The sequence below is a fragment of the Ranitomeya variabilis genome, chromosome 1, assembly GCF_051348905.1.
Source record: "Ranitomeya variabilis isolate aRanVar5 chromosome 1, aRanVar5.hap1, whole genome shotgun sequence".
Lineage (NCBI taxonomy): Eukaryota > Metazoa > Chordata > Amphibia > Anura > Dendrobatidae > Ranitomeya > Ranitomeya variabilis.
The window spans coordinates 672,218,855-672,245,498 of NC_135232.1; the positions used below are offsets into that span (position 1 = coordinate 672,218,855).

A 26,644-nucleotide genomic window follows, 5' to 3' on the forward strand; every position below is an offset into this window, starting at 1 on the left:
CGGCAGAGAGTTCCATAGTCTCACTGCTCTTACAGTAAAGAATCCGCGTCTGTTATTATGCTTAAACCTTCTTTCCTCCAGACGTGGAGGATGCCCCCTTGTCCCTGTCTCAGGTCTATGATTAAAAAGATCATCAGAAAGGTCTTTGTACTGTCCCCTCATATATTTATACATTAAAATAAGATCACCCCTTAGTCTTCGTTTTTCCAAACTAAATAGCCCCAAGTGTAATAACCTATCTTGGTATTGCAGACCCCCCAGTCCTCTAATAACCTTGGTCGCTCTTCTCTGCACCCGCTCCAGTTCAGCTGTGTCTTTCTTATACACCGGAGACCAGAACTGTGCACAGTATTCTAAGTGTGGTCGAACTAGTGACTTGTATAGAGGTAAAATTATGTTCTCCTCATGAGCATCTATGCCTCTTTTAATACATCCCATTATTTTATTTGCCTTTGTAGCAGCTGCCTGACATTGGCCACTGAATATGAGTTTGTCATCCACCCATATACCCAGGTCTTTTTCATTGACGGTTTTGCCCAGAGTTTTAGAATTAAGCACATAGTTATACATCTTATTACTTCTACCCAAGTGCATGACCTTACATTTATCCCCATTAAAGCTCATTTGCCATTTATCAGCCCAAGCTTCTAGTTTACATAAATCATCCTGTAATATAAAATTGTCCTCCCCTGTATTGATTACCCTGCAGAGTTTAGTGTCATCTGCAAATATTGAAATTCTACTCTGAATGCCCCCTACAAGGTCATTAATAAATATGTTAAAAAGAAGAGGGCCCAATACTGACCCCTGTGGTACCCCACTGCTAACCGCAACCCAGTCCGAGTGTGCTCCATTAATAACCACCCTTTGTTTCCTATCCCTGAGCCAGCTCTCAACCCACTTACACATATTTTCCCCTATCCCCATTACTCTCATTTTATGTAACAACCTTTTGTGTGGCACCGTATCAAAAGCTTTGGAAAAGTCCATATACACTACGTCCACTGGGTTCCCTTGGTCCAGTCCGGAACTTACCTTTTCATAGAAGCTGATCAAATTAGTCTGACATAAACGGTCCCTAGTAAACCCGTGCTGATACTGGGTCATAAGGTTATTCCTCTTCAGATACTCCAGTATAGTATCCCTTAGAATGCCCTCCAGGATTTTACCCACAGTAGAGGTTAAGCTTACTGGCCTATAATTACCGAGTTCAGTTTTTGCCCCTTTTTTGAATATTGGCACCACATTTGCTATACGCCAGTCCTGTGGTACAGACCCTGTTATTATGGACTCTTTAAAGATTAAAAATAATGGTCTATAAATGACTGTACTTAGTTCCTGCAGTACTCGGGGGTGTATCCCATCCGGGCCCGGAGATTTGTCAATTTTAGTTATTTTTAGACGCCGCTGTACTTCCTGCTGGGTTAAGCAGGTGACATTTAATGGGGAATTTTTATCACTAGTAATTTTGTCTGCCATGGGATTTTCTTTTGTAAATACTGATGAAAAAAAGTCATTTAGCATATTGGCTTTTTCCTCATCCTCATCCACCATTTCCCCCAGATTATTTTTAAGGGGGCCAACACTGTCATTTTTTAGTTTCTTACTATTTATATAGTTAAAGAATATTTTGGGATTATTTTTACTCTCTCTGGCAATGAGTCTCTCTGTCTCAATCTTTGCTGCCTTGATTTGCTTTTTACAGAATTTATTTAATTTTCTGTATTTATTTAATGCCTCCTCACTACCTACTTCCTTTAATTCTCTAAATGCTTTCTTTTTGTCCCTTATTGCGCCCCTTACAGCTCTATTTAGCCATATTGGTTTCCTCCTATTTCTAGTATGTTTATTCCCATACGGTATATACTGTGCACAGGTCCTATCCAGGATGCTAATAAACGTCTCCCATTTTCTTTGTGTATTTTTGTGTCTCAGGATATCGTCCCAGTTAATTGCACCAAGATCCTCTCTCATCCGTTGGAAATTTGCCCTCCTGAAGTTTAGTGTCCTTGTCACCCCCCTACTACCCATCTTATTAAAGGTTACATGAAAACTTATTATTTTGTGATCACTATTCCCCAAGTGACCCCCAACCCTTATATTTGATATGCGGTCTGGCCTGTTGGTTAATATTAGGTCTAGCAGTGCCCCCCTCCTTGTTGGGTCCTGAACCAGTTGTGAAAGGTAATTGTCTCTCATAGTTGTCAAAAACCGATTACCTTTGCTGGAACTGCAGGTTTCTGTTCCCCAATCTATTTCAGGGTAGTTGAAGTCCCCCATAATAATGACTTCTCCTTGAGTCGCAGCTTCATCAATTTGCTTTACGAGGATATTCTCCATTGCTTCCATTATTTTTGGAGATTTATAACAAACCCCTATCAGTAATTTATTATTTTTTCCCCCTCCCCTTATCTCCACCCACAGGGACTCTACATTTTCATTAAATTCACCTATATTATCACGCAGGATGGGTTTTAATACGCCCGAAGGTCATTTTGAGTACTTGGTGATGCCTTTTGGACTCTCTAATGCTCCTTCCGTGTTCCAGTCCTTCATGCATGACATCTTCCGAGAATATCTGGATAAATTTATGATTGTGTATCTGGATGACATTTTGGTCTTTTCTGAGGACTGGGAGTCCCATGTGAAGCAGGTCAGGATGGTATTTCGAGTCCTGCGTGCTAAAGCCTTATTTGTGAAGGGCTCAAAATGTCTCTTCGGAGTACAGAAGGTTTCCTTTTTGGGTTTTATTTTTTCTCCTTCTACTATTGAGATGGACCCAGTCAAGGTTCAGGCTATTCATGACTGGACTCAGCCTACATCTGTTAAGAGTCTTCAGAAGTTCTTGGGTTTTGCTAATTTTTACCGTTGCTTCATTGCTAATTTTTCTGGCGTGGTTAAACCCTTGATGGATTTGACCAAGAAGGGTTCTGATGTGACTAATTGGTCTCCTGCGGCCGTGGAAGCCTTTCGGGAGCTGAAGCGCCGGTTTTCTTCGGCTCCAGTTTTGTGTCAGCCTGATGTCTCTCTTCCTTTTCAGGTCGAGGTTGATGCTTCTGAGATTGGAGCAGGGGCTGTTTTGTCGCAGAGAAGCTCTGATTGCTCTGTGATGAAGCCTTGTGCTTTCTTTTCAAGAAAGTTTTCGCCTGCCGAGCGGAATTATGATGTTGGTAATCGGGAGTTGTTGGCTATGAAGTGGGCATTTGAGGAGTGGCGACATTGGCTCGAGGGAGCTAAGCATCGTGTAGTGGTCTTAACTGATCACAAAAATCTGATTTATCTCGAGTCTGCCAAGCGGCTGAATCCTAGACAGGCTCGTTGGTCGTTGTTTTTCTCCCGTTTCGATTTTGTGGTCTCAAACCTGCCTGGTTCGAAGAACGTGAAGGCTGATGCTCTTTCTAGGAGTTTTGTGCCTGACTCTCGGGGAGTTTCAGAGCCGGCTGGTATCCTCAGAGAGGGAGTGATTTTGTCTGCCTTTTCCCCAGATTTGCGACGAGTGCTGCAGAAATTTCAGGCGGATAGACCTGACCGTTGCCCACCAGAGAGACTGTTTGTCCCAGATAGATGGACCAGCAGAGTTATTTCCGAGGTTCATTCTACGGTGTTGGCAGGCCATCCTGGGATTTTTGGTACCAGAGATTTGGTGGCTAGGTCCTTCTGGTGGCCTTCCTTGTCGCGGGATGTGCGTTCCTTTGTGCTGTCCTGTGGGATTTGTGCTCGGGCTAAGCCTTGCTGTTCTCGTGCCAGCGGTTTGCTTTTGCCTTTGCCTGTCCCGAAGAGGCCTTGGACGCACATTTCCATGGATTTTATTTCGGATCTTCCAGTCTCTCAGAGAATGTCTGTCATCTGGGTGGTGTGTGATCGTTTTTCCAAAATGGTCCATTTGGTGTCCTTGCCTAAGTTGCCTTCCTCCTCCGATTTGGTTCCTCTATTTTTTCAGAATGTGGTTCGCTTGCACGGCATCCCTGAAAATATTGTGTCTGACAGAGGATCCCAGTTTGTGTCCAGATTTTGGCGGATCTTTTGTGCTTAGATGGGCATTGATTTGTCTTTTTCGTCGGCCTTCCATCCTCAGACGAATGGCCAAACCGAGCGAACTAATCAGACCTTGGAAACTTATTTAAGATGTTTTGTTTCTGCTGATCAGGATGATTGGGTGACTTTTTTGCCATTGGCCGAGTTTGCCCTTAATAATCGGGCTAGTTCTGCTACTTTGGTTTCGCCTTTTTTCTGCAATTCTGGTTTTCATCCTCGTTTTTCCTCGGGTCAGGTTGAGCCTTCTGACTGTCCTGGGGTGGATTCTGTGGTGGATAGGTTCCATAGGTCTTTGTTGCGTAGGTATGTGGTGCCTGTGGTTCCTTCTGTTGAACCCCCTGCCCCGGTGCTGGTTGAGGGCGAATTGGAGTACGTGGTGGAGAAGATCTTGGATTCTCGTATTTCTAGATGGAGGATTCAGTATTTGGTTAAGTGGAAGGGCTATGGTCAGGAGGATAATTCCTGGGTTGTCGCCCCTGATGTTCATGCGGCCGATTTGGTTCATGCCTTCCATGTGGCTCATCCTGATCGCCCTGGGGGTTTTGATGAAGGTTCGGTGACCCCTCCTCAAGGGGGGGGTACTGTTGTGAACTCTATTTTTGGGCTACCTCTTGTGGTCACAACTGGTACTGTGTGAGTGCTGTCTTTGGGCTCCCTCTGGTGGCTCTTTGTGTCATTCTGCAGGTCTGAGGCTTGATCAGCTGTCTCGTTATCTGTTAGCTGGTTTCCTATTTAGTTCACCTGGACTCTCAGTTGTTGCCTGCTGTCAATGTCTTCAGTGCTATTTTGGAGCTCTCCTGCAGTCCTTCGTTCTCAGTCTCTTCAAGAGAAGCTAAGTTTTGCTTGGTTCATTTTTTGACCATCAGTGGTCATATGTTTCTTGGTTTATTTTTGTTTCTTGTCCAGCTTGCTAATATGTGATTTCCTTGCTTGCTGGTAGCTCTAGGGGGCTGAGTTTCTCCCCTCACACCGTTAGTTGGTGTGGGGGTTCTTGTATTCTCAGCGTGGATATTTTGCATAGGGTTTTTTACTGACCGCACAGTTCCCTATCTGTCTTCTGCTATCTAGTATTAGCGGGCCTCATTTGCTGTATCTGTTTTCATTTCTACGTTTGTGTTTTCCCCTTACCTCACCGTTATTATTTGTTGGGGGCTTCCTATATCTTTGGGGTGATTTCTCTTGAGGCAAGTGAGGTCTTACTTTCCCTCCAGGAGTAGATAGTTTCTCAGGCTGCGTCGAGACGTCCAGGATTTTAGGCACGTTCACCGGCTACCTTTAGTGTGTTGGTTAGGATCAGGTTTGCGGTCAGTCCAGTTACCACCTCCCTAGAGCTCGTGTCTATGTTCATAAACTTAGCTAGTCCGTTTTGTGATCCTCAGCCACTAGGATCATAACACCTGGAGCAGCCAGTGCCAGGCAGCTGTTGCCAAGGCAAACAGGATCATGGGGTGCATTAAAAGAGGTCTGGATACACATGATGAGAGCATTATACTGCCTCTGTACAAATCCCTGGTTAGACCGCAAATGGAGTACTGTGTACAGTTTTGGGCACCGGTGCTCAGGAAGGATACAATGGAACTAAAACGAGTACAAAGGAGGGCAACAAAATTAATAAAGGGGATGGGGTAACTACAATTCCCAGAAAGATTAGCAAAATTAGGATTATTTAGTCTAGAAAAAAGACAACTGAAGTATATAAGGGGACAATACAAATATCTCTCCGAGGATCTGTTTATACCAAGGATGGTGACAGTCACAAGGGGGCATTCTCTGCTTGTGGAGGAGAGAAGGTTTTTCCACCAACATAGAAGAGGATTCTTTACTGTTAGGGCAGTGAGAATCTGGAATTCCTTGCCTGAGGAGGTAATGATGGCGAACTCAGTCGAGGGGTTCAAGAGAGGCCTGGATGTCTTCCTGGAGCGTAACAATATTGTATCTTACAGTGATTAGGATCTTTAGAAGGACGTAGATCTGGGGATTTATTCTGACAGAATATAGGCTGAACTTGTTGGACAAATGTCTTTTTCTGGCCTTGCTAACTATGTTAACTATGTATGTTAACTGCGCTGCACTGGCAGTATCAAACGCCATCACTTTTAGAAGGGCACTGTGGCTCAGGGAATGGCGAGCGGACTCTGCATCCATAAAGTCCCTAACCTCTCTGCCTTACCTGAGTGGTCGTTTATTTGGAGATTAGCTAGATCAGCTTATCTCTGATTCTACAGGAGGAAAAAGTAAATTCCTTACGCAGCAAATGACCAGGCGACCCTTTCGCCGTCAGCAACAGATTCGTTTCCGGTCCTTTCACAGCAATCCTGGTTGGTCCTCTATGACTGCCTCTTCCGGATCGGGGTGCTCTCCACATAGGGACAGGGGTCCCCAGGTTTTGTATGAGCCAAACCAGTCGTGGAAAAGCCGACCCAAAGAGTCCAGATCTAAGGGATCCAGGTCCCATAGATTCTTGTCTCAATAACTCGTGCCATTATCCGGTCGATACCTTCAGAGTAGGCGTTCACGACAAATGGGTCAGGGACCTAATGTCCTCCGGATACAAAATAGAATTTTCTTCTCGCCCTCTGGCACGGTTCTTCCCCTCTCGTCCCCCCAAAACACAACTGTGGGCACGGTCCTTTTACCGAGCCATCGATTCGCTACGCCAAGACGGGGTCATTATTCCGGTCCCAGAAAACGAGAGGTTCTACTCAAACCTATTCGTGGTTCCGAAAATGAACTGAGCGGTGTGGCACATCCTGGACGTGAAACTTCTAAACAAGTTTGTCAAGGTCTGGCACTTCAGGATAGAATCCGTCCGTTCTGTCATCACCTCGATGGAGAAGAGGGAGTTCCTAGCACCAATCGACATCCCGGATGCTTTCCTTCATATCCCGATCTTTCCCCCTCTCCAGAAGTTCCTGCGCTTCGCTGTTCGTGAGAAGCATTTCCAGTTCATAGCCTTGCCCTTTGGCCTCGCTACCGCTCCCAGAGTGTTGGCGAAGGTCATTACGGCCGTCATGTCCATTCTGCACTCTCGGGGCATGGTCGTTTTGACATACTTAGACGACCTCATCAAGGTCCCGTCTTTCCAAGCCTGCGCAGAGTGCGTACGTATCACTTTGGATACACTTTCTCGCCTGGGCTGGCTGATAAATTTAAACAAGTCTTCCCCCATTCTAGCTCGGCAGATATCCTTTTTAGGGATGATCCTGGACACCTCCCAAGGATTGGTGATTCTCCCTCGAGACAAGATCTTAGCCCTTCAACGGGGAGCCTGGGCACTTTGTCACCCATCCCCTCATTCCATCCGATTCGGCATGGGGGTTCTGGGCAAAATGGTGGCAGCGATGGAAGCTGGTCCCTTTGCCCGGTTATACCTCCGTCGTCTACAGCATGCGCTTCTGGTGGCCTGGGACGCTGGTCACCTCAGGAGTCGCGCCTTCCGATCAACGTCCTGGAGATTCGGGCGATCCAGTTATCCCTGCGGCGGTTCCATCATCTTCTGGTGGGTCTTCCTATCCGAATACAATCAGAAAATGCCACAGCTGTGGCATATATAAACCAGCAATGGGGCACCCGCAGCAGGGTAGCAATGCGCGAGGTGGTACACATTCTCTGCTGGGTCGAGAGGAACCACTTGGTCATTTCAGCAGTTCACATCCTGGGTGTGGAAAACTGGGCATTAGGCTTCCTCAGCCGTCAGGGAGAGTGGGTGGAGCGCCCCGTCAGGGCAGCGGGGTACTCTGTACCGGGTCCTTCGGTTCACAGGGGGATGTCACGGTGGCTGACCCGGCCCGTGGCCCTGGGATGTCCGTGTAAAAGGACAAAAGGTCTTTAAGGGGAATGTTCGTGACGCCACCTGTGGTATTCGATCAGGGTGACCGACGCTGCTTTAAAGGGGTCTGCTGGGGTGATGTTATGGCAGCTAGATGGTATACCTTCCCACCGGTGAAGTATGTCCCCAGGGTTTCCCAGTGTGTAGATGGTGGATGGTGCGATTCACAGAGAAGAACGAGGACACAAAGTTGCAGTCTCTTTACCATTACTGAAGACTTCAGCATCCACAGTCCAGGGCACCAGATCACAGGGCAGGCAGAGTCCGGCCGGTTTGGAGGCAAGTCCAGAGTTCCCTTGTCCAGGTGGAAATCAGTAGCCTTCCCTTGCGCTGCGGTGGTGTAGTCCCTTACTGCCTATGGCTTCACATAAGGGTCTCACAGATGCAATGTTTCGCTCTCTCTGTCCCCCATATAGGATAGGACAAAAGCCGTATGACTGGTGACTTGAGCCTGTTTATAGGGTCTCTTCGATAACCCGGCTCCGTAGGTGTCACCATGCCTCCTGGGTGTAGGTGCGGACAGGTAACCTGCAATTAGCTGTCCTGCCGGTCTCTGAAATAAGGCATAGAGGTCCATACTCCCTCAATGTTCCGGCTACCGGGATGTTGCGCCTCAGAAGGAGACAGCTTGAGCGGGCATGGTCCCCTTCTGGTATCCTCTCCTTTGCTTCGACTTCCTTCATGCTCGCTGCAATACAATTCTGCCTTTCTATGTCTCTTTCTGGGAGCTGCAGCTCTGAGGGCATGCACAGCTCCTTTGACCCTCTGTCCTCCTCAGACTCAGTCTGGAACTAACAGAACTCCTCTGTGGAGCTCTGCCAGGAACTGAACTAACTTTCCCTACAGACTACCAGTTATACCACTATGCCCTGCTTAAGCGGGGCCTGGTTGACATGGCGGTCCTTGCGGGCCTGGGCCTTGGCTTGCAGATACCGTTCGTCAAAGGCTCTGCGCTGGGCCTGGTAATCTTCCTCCCTTTCCTCCCATTGGCGAGTGAGCTGCTGCTGGTACTTGTCCCAGCTCAGGACCTCCAGGGTTTCTCCCTCGCTCTCCTCCCAGGGAATCCCATGAGATCAGGTCCAGGATTGACCCAGCGGTACACTGTCTTTTCCGCATAAACCTCCCCAGGTAGGTTGGCGGGTTGAATTGGGGCCTTTAAAAACTGCTCCATCCCCTTAGGCTGGTCCCATTGCCCCAAGTTTTGGATCCGGCTGGACCCGTAGGGAGGTGGCGCTGCAATGGGGCCTATCAACAGTTAATCAGCTACTGGGGCAGGGTTGGCGTCCTTACCTGCTGTTGCGGTATCTCCGGTGCCGGTCTGTCCTGTTGATGGCGGAGACTGTTTGGCGGGAAGCGGTGCTGGAAGCGGTGCTGGTGAGTCTTCCGCGGGCGCCGCCCGACACGTGGCCTTGGCTCTCAGCTGCATCTGTAGGAGCTGGTCGATGAGCTCTTCCACTCCGGTCTGCAGGAATTCAGGGCCGACTGGTGATGCCTGGCCGCGGTGTCTTACCAGGTGGCTGGGGGAGTCCTGCTTCCACCCCACGCTCTGGTTCCAGGCTGCTGGCCATGGCATCCTCCACGCTGCTCCCTCCGTCCTGGTCTTTTTTCCCGCTCTCTCCTCCGGGGGCGGTTCCTTCTTCTTGGTCTCCTCCCGCCATTTAGGATCAGGAGGCGGCTCTCTGCTGCTGACGGACATATATCTATGGGGAGTGACCTAATAAATAATAAATAAATAAATGGATCCAGAAACCATTGGGGCAGATGCACTGGTTCTTCCATGACGTCAGTTTCGTCTTCCGTATGTGTTTCCCCCCCGCTTCCATTACTTCCGAGGGTCATCAGGAAGATCAAGACGGAGGGGTTCCAGTGTTCCTGGTTGCTCTGGACTGGCCACACCGGGTGTGGTACGCGGAGTTGGTGCAGCTTGTCATCGACATTCCCTCGCGACTACCAGATCAACCAGATCTCTCTCAAGGTCTGATTTGCAACGAGAACTCAGGGGCCCTGTATTTAACGGCTTCGCCATTGAATTCTGGGTCTTAACTCAAGCTGGGTTCTCCCAACCGGTGGTTTCCACCATGTCTAGCGCCCAGAAGCCTGCATCGGTACGCATCTATCACCACACTTGGAAAGCCTTTTCCTCCTCCTCCTCTCGTCTTCTCCGTCCCCACCATTTTGGAGTTCCTCTAGACCGGCCTGGCTCTTAGCTCCCTCAAGGGTCAGATCTCCACCTTATCTGTTTTGTTTCAGCGCAAGATTGCTTCCAAACTGCAAGTGAGGAATTTCATTCAGGGGGTCTCCCATATGGTATGCTCCTATAGAATGCCGTTGGATGCCTGGGACGTTAGCTTAGTTAGTCCTGGGTGTTCTGCAGGAGACTCCTTTCTATCCGCTGCAGGACGTCTCGCTGACCTACCTTTCTTGGAAGGTCGCCTTTCTTGTCGCAATGACGTCAATCAGGCGGGTCTCGGAGCTAGCCGCTCTGTCCTGTCAAGCCTCTTTCATAATTTTCCACCGGGACAAGGTGGTTCTCAGGCCATCCTCGTCCTTCTTGCCCAAGGTGGTCTCTTCCTTCCACCTTAACGAGGACATTGTCCTGAGCTCGTGTTTTGTGGCACCAGTACACCATGTTGAGAGGGCTCTTCACACTCTGGATCTGATGAGAGCTCTCAGAAGGTACATCTCGCGGACAGCGTCCTTCCGTAAGTCGGACGCCTTATTCGTTCTTCCTGATGGTTACAGGAAGGGACTAGCCGCTTCAAAGTCCACAATAGCCAGGTGGATGCGCTCGGCTATTCAGGAGTCCTACCATGTCAAAGGCAAGCCTATCCCAGCTGGGATTAAGGCACACTTCCCTCGGTCGGTGGGCGCTTTTTGGGCCATTCGGCACCAGGCGTTGGCGGAACAGGTTTGCAAGGCTGCGACTTGGTCCAGTCTGCATACATTCTCGAAGCGCTGCAATATTTCACACTCAGACTTCTGCAGAAGCGGGCTTGGGCAGACGGATCTTTCAGACGGCAGTAGCGCATCTCTAGACAGTTGGTACATGGGGGTTTTTGATCTGCTATGCAGGTTCCCCACCCAGGGACTGCTTTAGGACATCCCATGGTCCTGTGTCCCCCAATGAGGCGAAGGAGAAACAGGTATTTTTGTGTACTTACCGTAAAATCTTTTTCTCCGAGCCACTCTTTGGGGGACGAAGCACCCACCCTGTTAGCCTGATGGCTTGTGCTTGTTCTTTGCTTTGAAATGTTGTACCCTGATTTGATGTTTATGATGTCCTACTGCTTTGTCACTGAACTGGTTCGGCTGGAGCCAGCGTGTGGGTGTATACTGCAGAGGAGGAGCTTTTTGTATTCAGTTAGTGTCAGCATCCTAGTGTAACAGCATAACACCCATGGTCCTGTGTCCCCCAATGACAGGCTCGGAGAAAAGGATTTTATGGTGAGTACACAAAAATCCCTGTTTTCTTTTTTTTTTTTAGTTTGATTATAAAGGTTAATTTAATTTTATTTTTTCTTATTCTAGATGCAATAAAACTAACGTTTGGATAGGAAAACCTACAATTTAAGCTAGGTCTTATTTTGTGATTTATCTTCTTGTAGGCTATAGCAAAATCTGGAAAGGTAAGCATTTTTGCTCAAAAAATGGCTGCCAAAAGAGCCACAGAGGCAGCAAAAAGTGGCGAAGCCTCTACAGCTCATCCTCAGCATGGTCCCTGTGTTGAACCAGTGAATGTCCTTCCCCCTTCCCAGACTACAGGTAAATTGCCGCTGAAGTTGTTTGTAAGTTTCTTACTGTACAGAGGACATCATTTCAGAGAATTCCCGTAGCACCGATTTTTCAGTATCTCATGTTGTGTACCTATATTTCAACATGCATACAAATTTCCCCTGAAACGGATGATGAGTGTGCTGAGTATGGGGCTTGCATTCTCCCGTTTTTACTGTTTGGCTACATCTAAATGTTTGCTTCCATCCCTGCAAATGGGTCCATGGCTCCAGCTTCTAAATTATCCCCTCGAAGAAGTGATATTGCTAGTGATAACGGCAACCACCATACTAGCAATTCTAATAAACCTCCAACTAGAGATCAAGAGCAACTGAAGTTCTGTGCTAGGGCATAGTGCTGGCCCTTAGCAAGCCAAAAGGGCATATTTTAAAGGGGTTGTCCAGTCATCCACGGGATAGGTGATAACTTGTAGATCGGTGCTGGTCCGTCCGCTGGGACACACATCGATCTCCAGGACTGGGCACTTTTATCTCTGTTAGATGGATTGGCGATATGCATTTACCACCTCTGATTTCTATGGGGTTGTCGACAAGACCAAATACAGCGCTTTGACAGTTCCAGAGGGAATAAATGGAGCGGAGGCTGATCATGGGCACTGCTGATCAAGTCTAATGTGGATAAAAGTGCCCTTTTCTAGCAATCGTGGCGGTCCTAGCTGTCGGAAACCTTCTGATTTAGACGTTATCACCTATACCTTGGAAGCGTGATTACTTTTTTTTTTTAACTACACAAAACACTTTTTGAGGTATTCTTGTTGAGACTACCCAATTAGGCCCCCACAGTGTGGCAGCTTGACCATCACTGTGCTCCTAAAGGTGTTTTCTTACAATTAACACTTAGGCTTCTTTCACACTTCTGTCTTTTGCAGACCATCACAATGCGTCTTTCTGTGGAAAAAACGCATCCTGCAAAGTTGCCCGCAGGATGCGTTTTTTTTTACATAGACTTATATTACCGACGCATCGCAACGTATGGACACACGTTCCATACGTCGTGCACTGGATGTGTTGGTATTTGGCGGGCCGTCGTATCGAAAAAACGTTCAAGAGAACTTTTTTTCGTACGTCCTCTCCTGCATTTTTTAATGCGCATGCCTGGCCGGAACTCCACCCCCTCCTCCCTGGGACTTTACAATGAGCAGCGGACGCGTTGAAACACTGCGTCCGCTGCTCACGTCACTCACAAATTCACAAATTTCCGTCGGTTCACAAATTTCCGTCGGTACGTCGCGCTGACGCCTGGTGACGGCCGAGTACCGACGGAAGTGTGAAAGAAGCCTTATCTGTCAGTTTCACTTCTTTCATACAGGGGATAATGGACCTTGTTCTTGTGATCTGAGGCCCTAGCGGTAGGGTGAGTGGGCACTTAGGGACCATATACCCAATTTTTGGGTAAGTGTTGATTTTAGGAAAGCCCCTTTAACTGATTTGTGTAGATTTTAGGTTAAACTGCAGTACAAAATTTAGATTTTTGTTTTGCGCTTGTTAGGTTCAAGCTCTAAACCTTTCAAAGACCTCATTTACTCTAGGAATAGTTACAACTAGCACACTCCAATGTGATGCAAAAAAGGGGGTGTTTAATATACATACAGTAGTCACAAACGTTTCGGTCTGCAATGGACCTTCACCAGTGTGCTAAATATAGCGTGAATGGTATATGTAGTAGAACCCCGGTAGGAATTAATTGATTTGCATCAAAATGTAAGTTTAACTGGAAAAATTGCACTGAAAACCGTTTTGAATGGTAGGTCAGTCCGGCTAGCGGGAGAGGAAGAGGCACGAGAGCCACGCGGTATCCGCCGCAAGTGGAGTGAGTCACCGCATGGCTCTCGTGCCTCTTCCTCTCACGCTAGCCGGACTGACCTACCATTCAAAACGGTTTTCAGTGCAACTTTTCCAGTTAAACTTACATTTTGATGCAAATCAATTAATTCCTACCAGGGTTCTACTATATATACCATTCACGCTATATTTAGCACACTGATGAAGGTCCATTGCAGACCGAAACGTTTGTGACTACTGTATGTATATTAAACACCCCCTTTTTGCATCACATTGGAGTGTGCTAGTTGTAACTATTCCACGTATTAAGGTTTGGGAACCTATATCTATGCACCTCCTCTTTTAGGCTGTGCTGAACATATTCTATCTCAATTACTCTAGATCCCACAAAGTGGAATCTTGGGGTTTGTACACTGTTTGGTAAGTTATCACCAATATATAGAATAGGTGATCGCTTACTAGTCACTGGGGGATCTGAATGCTGGGACCCTCACAATACCTAGTGCAGCCCTTGACTTTCTCTGGAAGCTCCACCGACAGTGAATGAAGCAGTTGGGCACACGCCTGAGTGTCACTCCATGCAGACGGAGCATAACAGAGCCTCATTCTCTGGATCAGTAAGTTATCTTCTATCCAGTGAATAGTTGATGACTTATCCAACTTTGTAAAAAACCTTTAAAGGGAATCTGTCAGAAGGTTTTTGCTATGGAATCTAAAAGCTGCTTGATGTAGGGGCAGATACACTCATTCCAGTGATGTGTCACTTACTGGACTGCTTGGTGCAGTTTTGGTAAAATTCCTGTTTTTTCTGCTGTACATGTAGCAGTACTTAGAATGCTGATTTGTGTATAACTCCGCCCACACCATTGATTGGCAGCTTGCTGACAGTGTAATCAGGGGTGGAGGCGGGGTTACACAGATTAGCTGGACTGTGTGGCACATGGCACCCACAGTGATAATCTCCTGTTGATAAAATACTGATAATATCAAATCTATAGCAAGCAGCTGAGCAATCCCTGGAATTAAGGTCTCTACCCCTACATTATTCTGCTCTCAGATTAAATGGCAAAAATCTGCTGACCGATTCCCTTTAAAGACATTGTATCACAACTGGCATTTACAGCATATTCACATGATACAGAATAAATGTCTAAGGCTGGGTTCATACTGGGTTTTAGGCGTCCGTTAGACAGACTACGTTACACCGCCAATAACGTGGTGTAACGCAGTCCGTTAACGCCGCCATTGAGTCCAATGTCGGATGCATCACTAGCGCACGCCCACAATGGGCGTGCGCTAGTGATGTGCCGTCATTGAGTGAAGGACCCTGGGACGCGGGCTGCAGCGTTTCCGGGTCCGTCACTGCTAGTGCAGATAGAGCATCTGCTAGATCTATCTGCGCTAGCTCGATGACATGTCGGCACTTGCATTAACAGCAGCCTGTTATCGTATGTGTTGAACGGGCTGCTGTTAACGCAATGTGAACCCAGCCTTATAGATGTGTTTCCAAAGTCTGGGGACCAGCATTTATTTCCAGAATGGGGGATCAGGGAAATGTTGCCCCAGAAGCAGTCATACATATGGCATGCTCTCTGTTGACGGCTAAGAGTATACAAAAAAACAAACCCTTGGAACTCACTTTTTCCTGCTTCCTTTTTTTGTATGTATACACCCTCAATAGCTATATACAGTAGAGCAGAGCCATTAAGTGAAAGTTATTAGATATTGATGCAAAGGATGGGATGATTATAAAACTATTCGGGGACTGCAGACAGGTAGAATGTCATAGATTGAAAAAGCAGGTATAGATTTATTGATAGATTAGATTACATTTGCCTTTCTTTAACTTGCAGTAAGAATAAACTTTATTATAAAAAGGTCACCTATCCTGATATGATTTTGTTCTTTTATATTTCAGGCGTAGACAAGTCCTGTTTGGTTACGGGGGAAGGTCTCCGTACCTCTACAGGACATGGAGAAGCGGAGAGGATACATCAAGAAAATGTGGAGAAACTGAAGGCGTTTTCCCAAGAAGAGATACTTCAGGAACGCGACAGACTGATGTCACAGCTCGGTGAGAACATTGGAGCGTCGTTGTTCTGTGATTTCAACTAATAGATATGATTCATGAAGGACAGAAGAACCAAAATGTCTGGTGGTCTGTAGAATAGGATACACCAGAAACAATTGGTACTGCATTCATCCTGTAGGCCATGAGGCCATGAAATGACCTCCTTTAAAGAAATTGTCACCTTTCAGAAAACGATGCTCCATACATATTTTAAAAAAACAGACTGTGCTTTACTTGCCCTACCTGGGTCCAGCCCCAGCTCTCTACTGCTATCCCTATCTCTGCCGTTTATGTGCAGCGTTGGAGTCACGTCGACAGCACTGCATACAATCACTGAGTTCAGCTGCTCGTGCTGTCTGCACAGACAAAGACAGTGAGCTCAGTGATTGACTTCAATTCTCTCAAAGAGATGCCACCGCTGCTGTCAAGCAACAAAAATGTGGTAGCGTTGGATCTGAGGAGGGCAAGTAAATCTGTTTTTCAGCTTTCACACTGCGTTTTCACCAGGTTCAGTGGTCCTGTTGGGGCTTATTTCTGAACCCCCTGCAAAACGAGATTTGGGCATATGCGCCAACAGTGCCATTGACTATAATAGTTTAGATTGAGTCACTGTGTGCTCTGTCATGCATCATTTTCAAGCATATATATAGACGCTGAGAATATGGATACGGTGGTGACTCTGTCTGCACCCTTATAGGCAATGGCCCGGTTAGGGCATACTCCTGAATCTCGTTTTGTAGGGAATTCGGAATTTACCCTGACGGGACTACTGAACGTGGCGAAGAACGTTGTGTGAAACCACCCTAACTCAGAGTGTGGTTTAATTTTTTTCTGGAAAGGGGCAACCTCTTTAATCCTGGCAAGCCTTTCAGGTGAAGTACTTCAAAGTTCATATTGTAAATATTTCTATGCTATAAATAATTTTTCAGTAATGAGCAGATCCTAATTGAATATTTAAAGTGGTTGACCGTGATTTAAAAAAAAATAAAATATATATTAAAGACAGAGAATTTGCTAAATATAAAAAATCCCATGCTGCTCTAGTTCTCCCCGTTTGGCGGTCTCATCGGTCTTGGTTACAGACACTGCAGTGATGACGTGTTGACCATGAGCATGTGGCCTCTGACTGCATGTACATGACGAGACTGCTGAGACCAGTGATTGCCTGCGATGGTCGTATGCTCATGGTTGGCCCATCATCACTCCAAAAGGGACCACTGATGAAGCTGGAAGAATGAATAAGATTTTTTTTTTTTATTCTAGCACATTTTCTGCCTTTGGATTTTTTTTTTAGATTCCTGGATGATCTTTGTCACTTGTAGTACCACTGACTGTAATTTCATTTAGACGTGTCCATGGAAAGCTTCCTCTGATGACTGTAATTTGCTTAGTTGAGTTTAGTCTAGAACGAAGATAATTGTTAGAGAATAAAAATAAACTTAGCTATTTGCTGAAAAATATGTAAAAATAATTTTTCTGTTTTCCACAAGACCCCACGCTGGTTGCATTCCTGAGATCGAAGAGGGCGAACCAGACCACCCAAGAGAATACAAACTCAGCAGGGGAGCCCCTAACGGTCAATAAGGAACATCCTCCTCATTCAACAGTGACAGATTCATGTGAACAGGCTTCTAGGAAGGATGAGGAAAACCCAGGTCCGCTGCCAGGTAATCAATCACTCTCTGGACAGGGCCTCCGCAGAGCGGATCAATAGCACTAAATACTGGGGGTTAGCTCAGTAGAAAATGGGAATGCATTCATTGTGAATGATAGGTTGCATTCTCTCTAAATATGATAGCAGCTTCCTTATTACTCCTATTGAGTACCTTTAATGTCAAGGTAAAGAAGGATTCAATTGGAGACACCATAGATCTGTCCAGTGTGTTGCTGAGCTGTAATTTTCTCATCATTTCCTAGTAGTTATTAAGAAATGTTTATGGAAACATTACCGTTAATGTGGCTTTTGTGTATATTGCAGTTTGTCCTTTTCTTTTATGGTGTAGTATCTGTGCTGTAGCTGCAGATGTTGCTGACATGAGACTTGGACAATCCACATATTGGTTTGGTTTTTATGTCTTTGGGCGTGTTTTAGGTAAATAATATGAGCGACGACTTACCCTCTCCTGCTCCAGTGATGTTCTCTCTGTCGCTCCTCTAGGTCTTTGTTGACCGGCTGCAACACTGCCTTTTAACCTATAGCGCTGGTGACTGCTGCAGCCAATCACTGGGTTCAGAGGTGATGTCAAAGTACTTGGCATAGCACTATAATAAGTAGGTGCAAGGATGCAGTAACACAAATGCTGCAGAGCAGGGATTAACTATATTTAATCAACAGTAGGGAACTCGACGCTGGGAAATAGCAGGGTAAAAAGGGTTCAAAACTAAACTGAATAAACGGTTGTTTAACTAACAATCTCTGATTACCAGTTCACTTATCGTGGCTCCGCAGCCTGACACTCTGAAGACCCCGTGGATTGCAGAATGCCGGCGGTGTTTGGTGTACTGTCTGCTGGCGTCCTTGCCTAGCACACGGTCCTTCTGGCGGCAGCTGGCTGTCTCCCGTTCTACCCACTGAGCCCATAGCGTATATATCTGTGCAGTAAGAAAGTAGAGCTCTCCACAAGATTCCTCTTGGCGTGAGTCTCTGAGTCTCCTTGAGCAACCGCTGCAATGTTTTACATGGCTTGCGCCTCTCTGGATATCAGCCGACAACCGGACGTCTGCACTGCGATGCTCCGTCAATCTCACGCCCCCTGCGCACCCGCCGGTTTCGGTGAGTCCCTCACTATGCCGCCCTTTCTCTTCACGCCGTGGCCTGTCGCGCCCCTCTCAGCGTTTGCGGTATGTACCTCAGCATCATTTTGGCGGGACGACCGCTTCCATTGCCGCGTAACCCATTTTACCTTACTCTGACGGGCCATTCCCCCTTCACCCTGGTTACTGGCTCGCTCCGGCTGCAATCTCATTCCCCCCAGGAACAGGAGGTCCCAGCAGCTCCGGACCCAGCACTTGAGCAGCTCTGGCAGCCCGGTCTTCCCTTAAACAACACTGCTGAGCAAAGTAATTGGTTGCAGTAGTCAAGGTACTCTGCAGTCGTGACATCACCGCTGCCACCAGCTGTTAATAAATCTCGCAAATCCCGGCCACCTTCAAATTTGGTAATTTAGAAAACTGGCAAGATGGAGAAAGATATGCAAATATTACTGCGAGAGCGGCTTTTTTCTCTCCCCAAATCAGAACGATCATTAACCAATACTTTCTATGGGCGCCCGGTAATATTTAATCTCTAGGCAGGAGGCACCTCTGGAGTCAGCGTTGTCAGATAAGACTTTTTCCACTTGTTATATGTGATCCGTTGATCCCAGTCTTTGGTTTCAGTTGGCGACCTCCCAGTGAAGCCTCAGAAGGAGTGGGTGCACATGCACAGCGTGGAGTTTGACAAGTTAGAATGGACCAAGGACTTGCCGCAGATGAGACAGAAGAAAACGAAGAAGGTATTTGTTTACCTATAAATTACATTTCAGCAGGTTTTCTTCTTTTGTACACATTATTGTACCTGCTTTTTATCTAACATTGGATGGCTGTATATTCATGCAATGGAACTTATTGTATTTGTGTGCAAGGGGATGCAAGCACGATTCAGTCTGAAGGGAGACTTGATAGCTCCAGATGCTGACGTCCCTACTCATCTAGGGCTGCACCACCACGGAGATGAGGCAGAGGTAATTTAATGCTTATAGTGTATTTTTTTAAAATTATATCTGGGAACTTTAGTTCCAGGCATTGACTGTTAAATCTCTTTTCTCTTTCGCTTAATTGGGGGACACAGGAAACCATGGGTTTATTCTGCTGCCACTAGGAGGTGGACACTATGCACAAAAAGCTAACTCAATGTAGTTGTCTAAAGCGCCATGGAATAAATGGCGCTATAATGATAATAATAATATTGGATACACTTTGTGGAATTTTCTTCATCAATACCTAGGCTATAGATGTTAAATCCATCCTAACAAAATATTTTTTTCTCCTTCGTCTCAATGGGGGACACAGGACCATGGGTGTTATGCTGCTGCCACTAGCAGGTTGACACTAAGGCTTCTTTCACACTTCAGTTGTTTGGCGTCAGTCAGCTCCGACATAGTGACGGATCAACGGATCCGTCACAGCTGTTGAGAAAACGGTTCTAACGGGTCTGTTTTTTTGACGGATCCGTTACTTGGGGGTTGTCTGGGAAAAGTATCTACTTTTTGGAGCATGCGCAATTGGAAAAGCGGATTGGGGCGACGGACAAAAACGTTCCAATGGCCGTCAATGTCTAGATGACGTCCGCCAAATCGCATTGCGGATGGAACGGACGACCATCCGCCACAATCCGTCGCTAATGCACGTCTATGGGAAAATAGCGGATCCGCCCAAAAAAAAATGGCGGATCCGCTATTTGACGAAAATGGCGGTTTCAGACTGACGCCAAAAGACTGAAGTGTGAAAGAGGCCTAAGATAATACAAAGAAAGTTAGCTCCTCCTCTGCAGTATACACCCTCATGCTGGCTCCCAGAGAACCAGTTTATTCTTAGTGTCCATATGAGGCACACGGATCTGGTTTTGGACCAAAACCTGGGTTATTTTAACTTTTAATTTTTAATTCTTAAGATTGTTTACTTGGATGAAGGGGCAACGGATTCTTCATGGCTCCGATCTCCTTGAACCAATGACAGGCGAGCACGTGGAGTGTCGCCTCCACGTATCCTCTCCTGCAACGTGGGATGCCATGCCTGGTCTCATTTTTAGGGGCAATGGGTCCCTTAAAGGGCACTGATCTTCCCGCATCATCAATAGACGAGCACATGGAATGTCCCCTCTATGCATCTTCTTCTGCAGCCAGGCATAATGCCGGACAATCGGCCCTCTCTACTCAGAAGGATTGAACCTCTTGGATGCATAGACGCACCCTCCATTTTGGATCCTTGTAGCCCCCACTGCTCCACCACTGCTTAGCGGATGAAGCAAGGAGGCCCATGGTCCCTCTCCATCTCCCTATGAAAGGGAGAGTGGATTGAGGGTTTTTACCCCTTTATCCCTGCACCATCCAAAAATCACCAGCTACAGCAGCTGCACAACGGAAGTACCTGCATACAGCAGAGGTACCTGCAGCATCGTCCGAAGGACATCTCCAGCCTCTCCGGGTAAGTGCTGAGAAGGAGGTGGGCTCTGAGCAGTCCGGGCACAGGCAGCAGACTTTTCCTGGCGGGGGGAGTTTTTTCGGGCCTAGGCAAAATTTAGTCCCCGTCTTTGGCCTTTTACAGGCCGCAACCGAAGCTCTGCCCCCGTTCCGCCCCTGCTATGACACGATCCGGCGGCTCCACCCACTTTTCCGGTGCTTCTTGTTCTGAACGAGAGGCGCCCATGTAATTTCGGCGGCCATCTTTCTACACCCTGTCACACGCTGACAGGGCCTCCGGACGCTCAGGAAGCCGCCTGCCTGCCTAGATAGCAACGCGGAGTGTGATTTCGTGGCTAGGACACAGGGCCTGGGTAAGGAGCACTGCTAATAGCTCTCCCTTTTAGTATCCTATCCTCTGTGGGAACCCTTATTAAGGGGGCACATAGGAGTACATCATGTCCCAGCCTCAAGCAACTAAAAAGTCCCATAAAACTCTGACAATCCTTTTCACTCCTGCCAGTCTGCGTTTCCAAAAAGCTCAGGAGTTCCCCCGCTGACACTGAGCTCAGTGTCCTTAGTCCCCCTGAGTGGGTCTCTTCTCTGTCGCAATCTATGACTTCTCTGGCCAAAGATCGTGGTGTTCGCACGTCTGATGCAGAGGGACCCTCCCCTACACTGGAACAGTCGGCTAGCAGGGGCCGCACATAGTCTAGAAACGTAAAAGCGTCTTGGAAACTGATACGTTGTAGTCGCCCGTACAATCATTTACCATAGCGTCCGTGAGCTTTGTTTCTCGTTCTCCCTCTCCACACGTTGATAGCGAACTCGATTCTGAGTATGAATCGTACGTCTCCTTAGATCCGGATTCGCCAGACTTTCAGAGGACTATTGATTCTGCGATTGAGGCCGTCAACCAAACACTGAAGGTTAAAGAAGGCTCCGGCTCTGTGCTGGATCACGCTGTGTGCTTCAAAAAAGCTAAGGGAACGAACGGATAAGCGTTTTGCAGGACAAAAACCGCTTGAGGCGAAGTACCCTTTCTCAGCTGATCTGAGAAAAGATTGGGCCGAGTCCCCTGTAGTAGAACCGCCAGTCTCTCGCCTGGCATCTAAAACTCTTCTATCCCTGCCCACAGACAGCCAGATAGAAAATTTGGCTCGATCTGTCTTCGAGGCCTCAGGTGCGACTCTATATCCTTCCTTCCTTCGCTGCAGCGTGGGTAGCTAAACCATTGGTTTCCTGGTCGGAGACCTTGGCTAATTCCATTCAGAGCAGTAATCTTCCTCCGGAGGCAGCGTAGCTGGCTAGTCAGATTTCTCAGGCAGGAGATTACCTGGTACACGCTTCTGTAGATGCGGCCAACTGTGCGGATCTATCGACGGCAAACGCCATCACGATCAGAAGGTCTTTATGGCTCAGAATGGAAGGCGGATTCTGGGTCAAAAAAGTCTATGACTTCTCTTCCTTACCAGAGTGGGCGTTTGTTTAGAGAGAAGCTGGATCACCTTATCTTGGATGCTAGGGGGGAAAGAGCAAATTTGTTCCCCAGCAGAAGCTTAGGCATCCTTTTTTGTCGTCAACAGCAAATTCGTTTCCGATTCTTTCGCACCAATCCTCCGAGTTGGTCCACTAACACTACCTCTTCAGGAGCAGGACGCGCACCTCGCACGAATAGAGGACCCCAGGCAGCCTTTAGGTCCAATCAGCAATGGAAGGGCCGGCCAAAACATTCTGGATCTAAGGGATTTTCCACCCAATGACTCATGGGGTTATCCGGTCGACACCAGCAGGGTAGGCAGTTACCTACTTCTGTTTCACCAGGTCTGGCTCTCAGTCGTTCACGACGAATGGGTCAGAGACCTGGTGGCTTCAGTATGCAAAACCGATTTATCTTCGTGTCCCCCTGCTTATTTCTTTCCTTCCCGACTTCCAGCATCAAGGGCAAGGGCAAAGGCTCTTTCCCGAGCCATAGACTCTTTGCGCTGCGATGGCGTCATTGTCCCGGTTTCGGAAAACGAATGATTCGAGGGATTTTACTCCAACCTATTTGTTGTCCCAAAAAGGGACGGAAAAGTGAGACCCAAACTAGACCTCTGCTAAACCGGTTTGTTTAGGTCCGTCGTTTCCACATGGAGTCCCTGAGTCAGGTCATCACCTCAATGGAAAAAGGGGAGTCTCTAGCATCCATCGATATCCAAGATGCTTACCTGCACATCCCGATTTCCCCCCCCCCCACCAATAGTTCCTGCGTTTCGCCATTCGCGAATAGCATTTTCAGTTCACTGCCTTGCCCTTCTGCCTCGTTATTGCTCCTAGGGTGTTCACAAAAATCATGGTGGCTGTCATGTCCATCCTGCACTCTCGGGGCATGGTCGTCCTACCCTATCTGGATGACCTCCTTGTCAAGGGTCCGTCTTTCCACGATTGCGCGGAGTCCGTTTGTATCACTTGCGATACTCTTTCTCGTCTGGGTTGGCTGATAAACTTAGCCAAGTCTTCCCCCGTTCCAGCTCATCAGATATCCTTTTTAGGCATGACCCTGGACACATCTCGAGGGTTGGTGATTCTCCCTCAAGACAAGGTCCTAGCCCTTCAGCAAGGATCCCGTACACTTTCTCAGTCATCCCCTGATTCCATACGCTTTGCGATGAGGGTACTGGGGAAAATGGTGGCAGCAATGGAAGCGGCTCCTTTCGCACAGATGCACCTCCGTCCCCTACAGCGTGCTCTTCTAGCGGCTTGAAACAGGAACCCTTTTTCCCTCAACTGCCATTGCTGCCTATCCCTGTGGGTCAGGCAGACTTTCATATGATGGACATTGAGTTCCTCCCTCAACCAAGGAAAGTCCTTTCTCCCGATTCAATGGCTAGTGGTGACTACCGATGCCAGTCTTCTGTGCTGGGGAGCAGTTTTTCTTGTTACATGAAGCCTGATGTTTTCTTTTGTTTTCCCACCCAGGGACTGCCTTGGGACGTCCGACAGTCCTGTGTCCCCCAATGAGGCGAAGGAGAAATTGGAATTTTTGTGTACTCACCGTAAAATCCTTTTCTCTGAGCCACTCATTGGGGGACACAACGCCCACCCTGTTAGCCTAATGGCTGGTGTTTTTTCGTTAGTTTGACATGTTGTACTTTTATATGTTGTTAACGTTCTCCTACTGCTTTTGCACTGAACTGGTTCTCTAGGAGCCAGCAGGAGGGTGTATACTGCAGAGGAGGAGCTAACTTTCTTTGTATTAATTTAGTGTCAGCCTCCTAGTGGCAACAGCACACACCCATGGTCCTGTTTTCCAAAATGAGTGGCTTGGAGAAAAGGATTTTATGGTGAGTACACAAAAATCCCTATTTTTTCTATAGAATAGTTTTTATTGTGTAAAAACGCCCAAACCGCCGAAGAATAAAGCTGTCTTACCAATTTTACTACACGCGGAACGGCATAATAAAAATTCATTCCTGAATTTCTTGTTTTTGTTCATTCTGTCCCCCGAAAATCGGAATATAAAGCGATCAAAAAATGTCATGTGCCTGAAAATGGTACCAATAAAAACATCAGCTCGTCCCTCAAAAAACAAGCCATAACATGATTCTGTTAGCCGAAATGTGAAAAAAGAGCTCTCAAAATTTGGTAAAAAAAATGGAACAGCACAACACTTTTACTTATTTTCGGGTGCAAGGCCCCAAACAACCAGTCCAACGATTGCACCAGGTTCATACAGATAAAAAAAAGAGCCTTTCTCAAGCAGTGGGTACCTCTACTTAGTGTTTATTTATGTGTCTCAACAATCATCAATTAGTCCCAATTACAATCTACATTAAATAAAGTGCAAAATATGGTGATGCAAAAACTAGTTTTCTCAATAAAAAGCGTCTTTTAATGTGTGACAGCTGCCAAACATAAAAACCCTATATAAATCTGATATCGCTGTAATCGCACCGACCCGAAGAATAGAGTTGCCTAATCGCTTATACTGCATGAGGAACAGTGTAAAAATTAAATAAAACCAATTCTTCACATGCTGTTGATTTTTTTCATCCTGCCTCCCAAAGATCGCAGTAAGGCTCGGCGCACATTTTTCCTGCGCTCTGCACTGAGCACTTGCACAGGGGTTTCTCTGAAATACGTGACAGACAGAATCCCTGGTGGAAGACTCCCTATAATGAGGCAGATGGAGGCACTGTGGGCGCCATGTGAGCTGAGATCTGGCGGTGTCCATCTTTTTAAGATTGCATAAAAGTGCCGTTGGCCACAGTTTTGTGCATTTCTGAAAAGGACACGACTGAACAGAGGCCAGACTGATTCCAGAGTAAATCTGCTGCATCATTATAGTTTCATCTGTCACGTCACTCAGAGATTTAGATGGAAACCCTAAGGCGGTCACCGTAGAGCGATGAGTAAATGTGATCCCTAACGTTATGTAAAATGTTTCCAATAAAAGTTTTAACTCAATCCACAAAAAAAGCAAGACCCCACTCAGGTCTGTAATCTGTTAACAGAAATATAGGGGGCTTCCACCTTACTGGTACTACAAAGGCTCTGGAAAAGCTAAATGGCTTCATGCTCCCCAAAAGAAATTCAGCAAATTCTGCGCTCCAAAATCAAAATGCCTCCTCCCTTCTGAGCCCCAGTGTGCCTAAACAACATATAGCGCCCACATGTTTGGCATTTGGTAGTGTTGAGAGCCCGTCTAATTTACAGGTGCATGTCTCCAGAAGCACGGGCTGGGCATAAAGTACTGGTCACTACAAAGGCAGTTTGCAATTTTCACTCAGCAACATCCACTGCTGCTTGTTTCTGGAAAACACCCATTGAGCCAAAATCGTCACTACATCTGTAGATAAATTCTCTCAAAGGGTTATATTTTCCAAAATGTGGTCACTTGAGGGGGATTTCCACTGTTTAGGCACATCAGGGGCTCTCTAAATGCTACATGGCATCCGCTAATTATTCCAGTAAATTTTACATTGAAAAAGTCAAATGATGCTCCTTCCCTTCCAACCTCTGCCATGCACCCAAACAGTAGTTTTCCCCCACATATGGGGTTTCGGTGTACTCAGGAGAAATTGCACAACAAATTGTATGGAGCAATTTCTCCTGTTACCCTTATGAAAATGCAACATATGGAGCTAAAAAAGATTTATTTTGGAAAAATGTGATTTTTTTATTTTTTTAATTTCCACTGCTCCAATAAACTTCTGTGACGCACCTGTGGGTTCAAGATGCTCAATACATATCTTGAGAAGTTCCCTAAGGGGCCTAGTTTCCAAAATGGGAAATGAAGCGTTCTAGAGATATAACCTCATAAAGTGACAGTGGTCAGAATTGTAAAACAATGGCCTGGTCAGGAAGATGAAAACTGGCTTCGGGGTGAAGGGGTTAATGTACTGTATATTCAGTCTCAACATTTTTTTTTTAATTTGGCTATTCTAGTGTCAGTTATAGGAAAAAATATATTTCCACTCATAGCTTATAATTTTGCCACCTTTTATAACTCTTCATTCAGATCACTCACAGTCTCTTTGGTTACCAATAGTATTTTCTGAGCTCTTAGTCGCTGACTAATTATTTGTATTTTACTTTACAGAGAGCTGGTTACTCACTTCAAGAGCTTTTCCATCTTTCTCGCAGCCAGTTCATACAACAGAGAACTCTGTCCTTGCAGGTTCTTGGACGTATTGTGAAGAAGGTAAGGCAGTGTAAGACTTGACCGTACACGTAATATAGGTAATTTGGCCAACATCTGTGTCCTCCGACCTTCACATAAGCATGATCAACCAGAAGTTTATTTCAGTGGTAAAAATGATAAAAACTGCTGTGCAGGCAAAATAGTTGTCGATTGATATTTGCTTGTTTGTCATTAATTTCCAGCACAGAAATGATTGTTTCTCTTATCACTTTATTGGGGGACACAGGAAACCATGGGTGTATGCTGTTGTCACTACTAGTCTCAAACTAAGCAAAAAAAGATATCTCCTTC

General features: G+C 46.6%; 1 protein-coding gene across 5 annotated transcripts in view; it reads left to right on the forward strand.

The window, feature by feature from the left end:
* Positions 1-26,644, forward strand: part of RPAP1 (RNA polymerase II associated protein 1) — a 117,977-nt gene that overhangs the window by 18,856 nt on the left and 72,477 nt on the right. For all 5 annotated transcript variants that reach the window (XM_077264185.1, XM_077264217.1, XM_077264202.1 and 2 more), the window contains exons 5-10: positions 11,470-11,626; positions 15,356-15,511; positions 16,999-17,175; positions 18,887-19,002; positions 19,132-19,230; positions 26,252-26,353. In XM_077264185.1, coding sequence (XP_077120300.1) covers positions 11,470-11,626; positions 15,356-15,511; positions 16,999-17,175; positions 18,887-19,002; positions 19,132-19,230; positions 26,252-26,353 — 807 coding nt within the window. The remainder of the gene's footprint in view (positions 1-11,469; positions 11,627-15,355; positions 15,512-16,998; positions 17,176-18,886; positions 19,003-19,131; positions 19,231-26,251; positions 26,354-26,644) is intronic.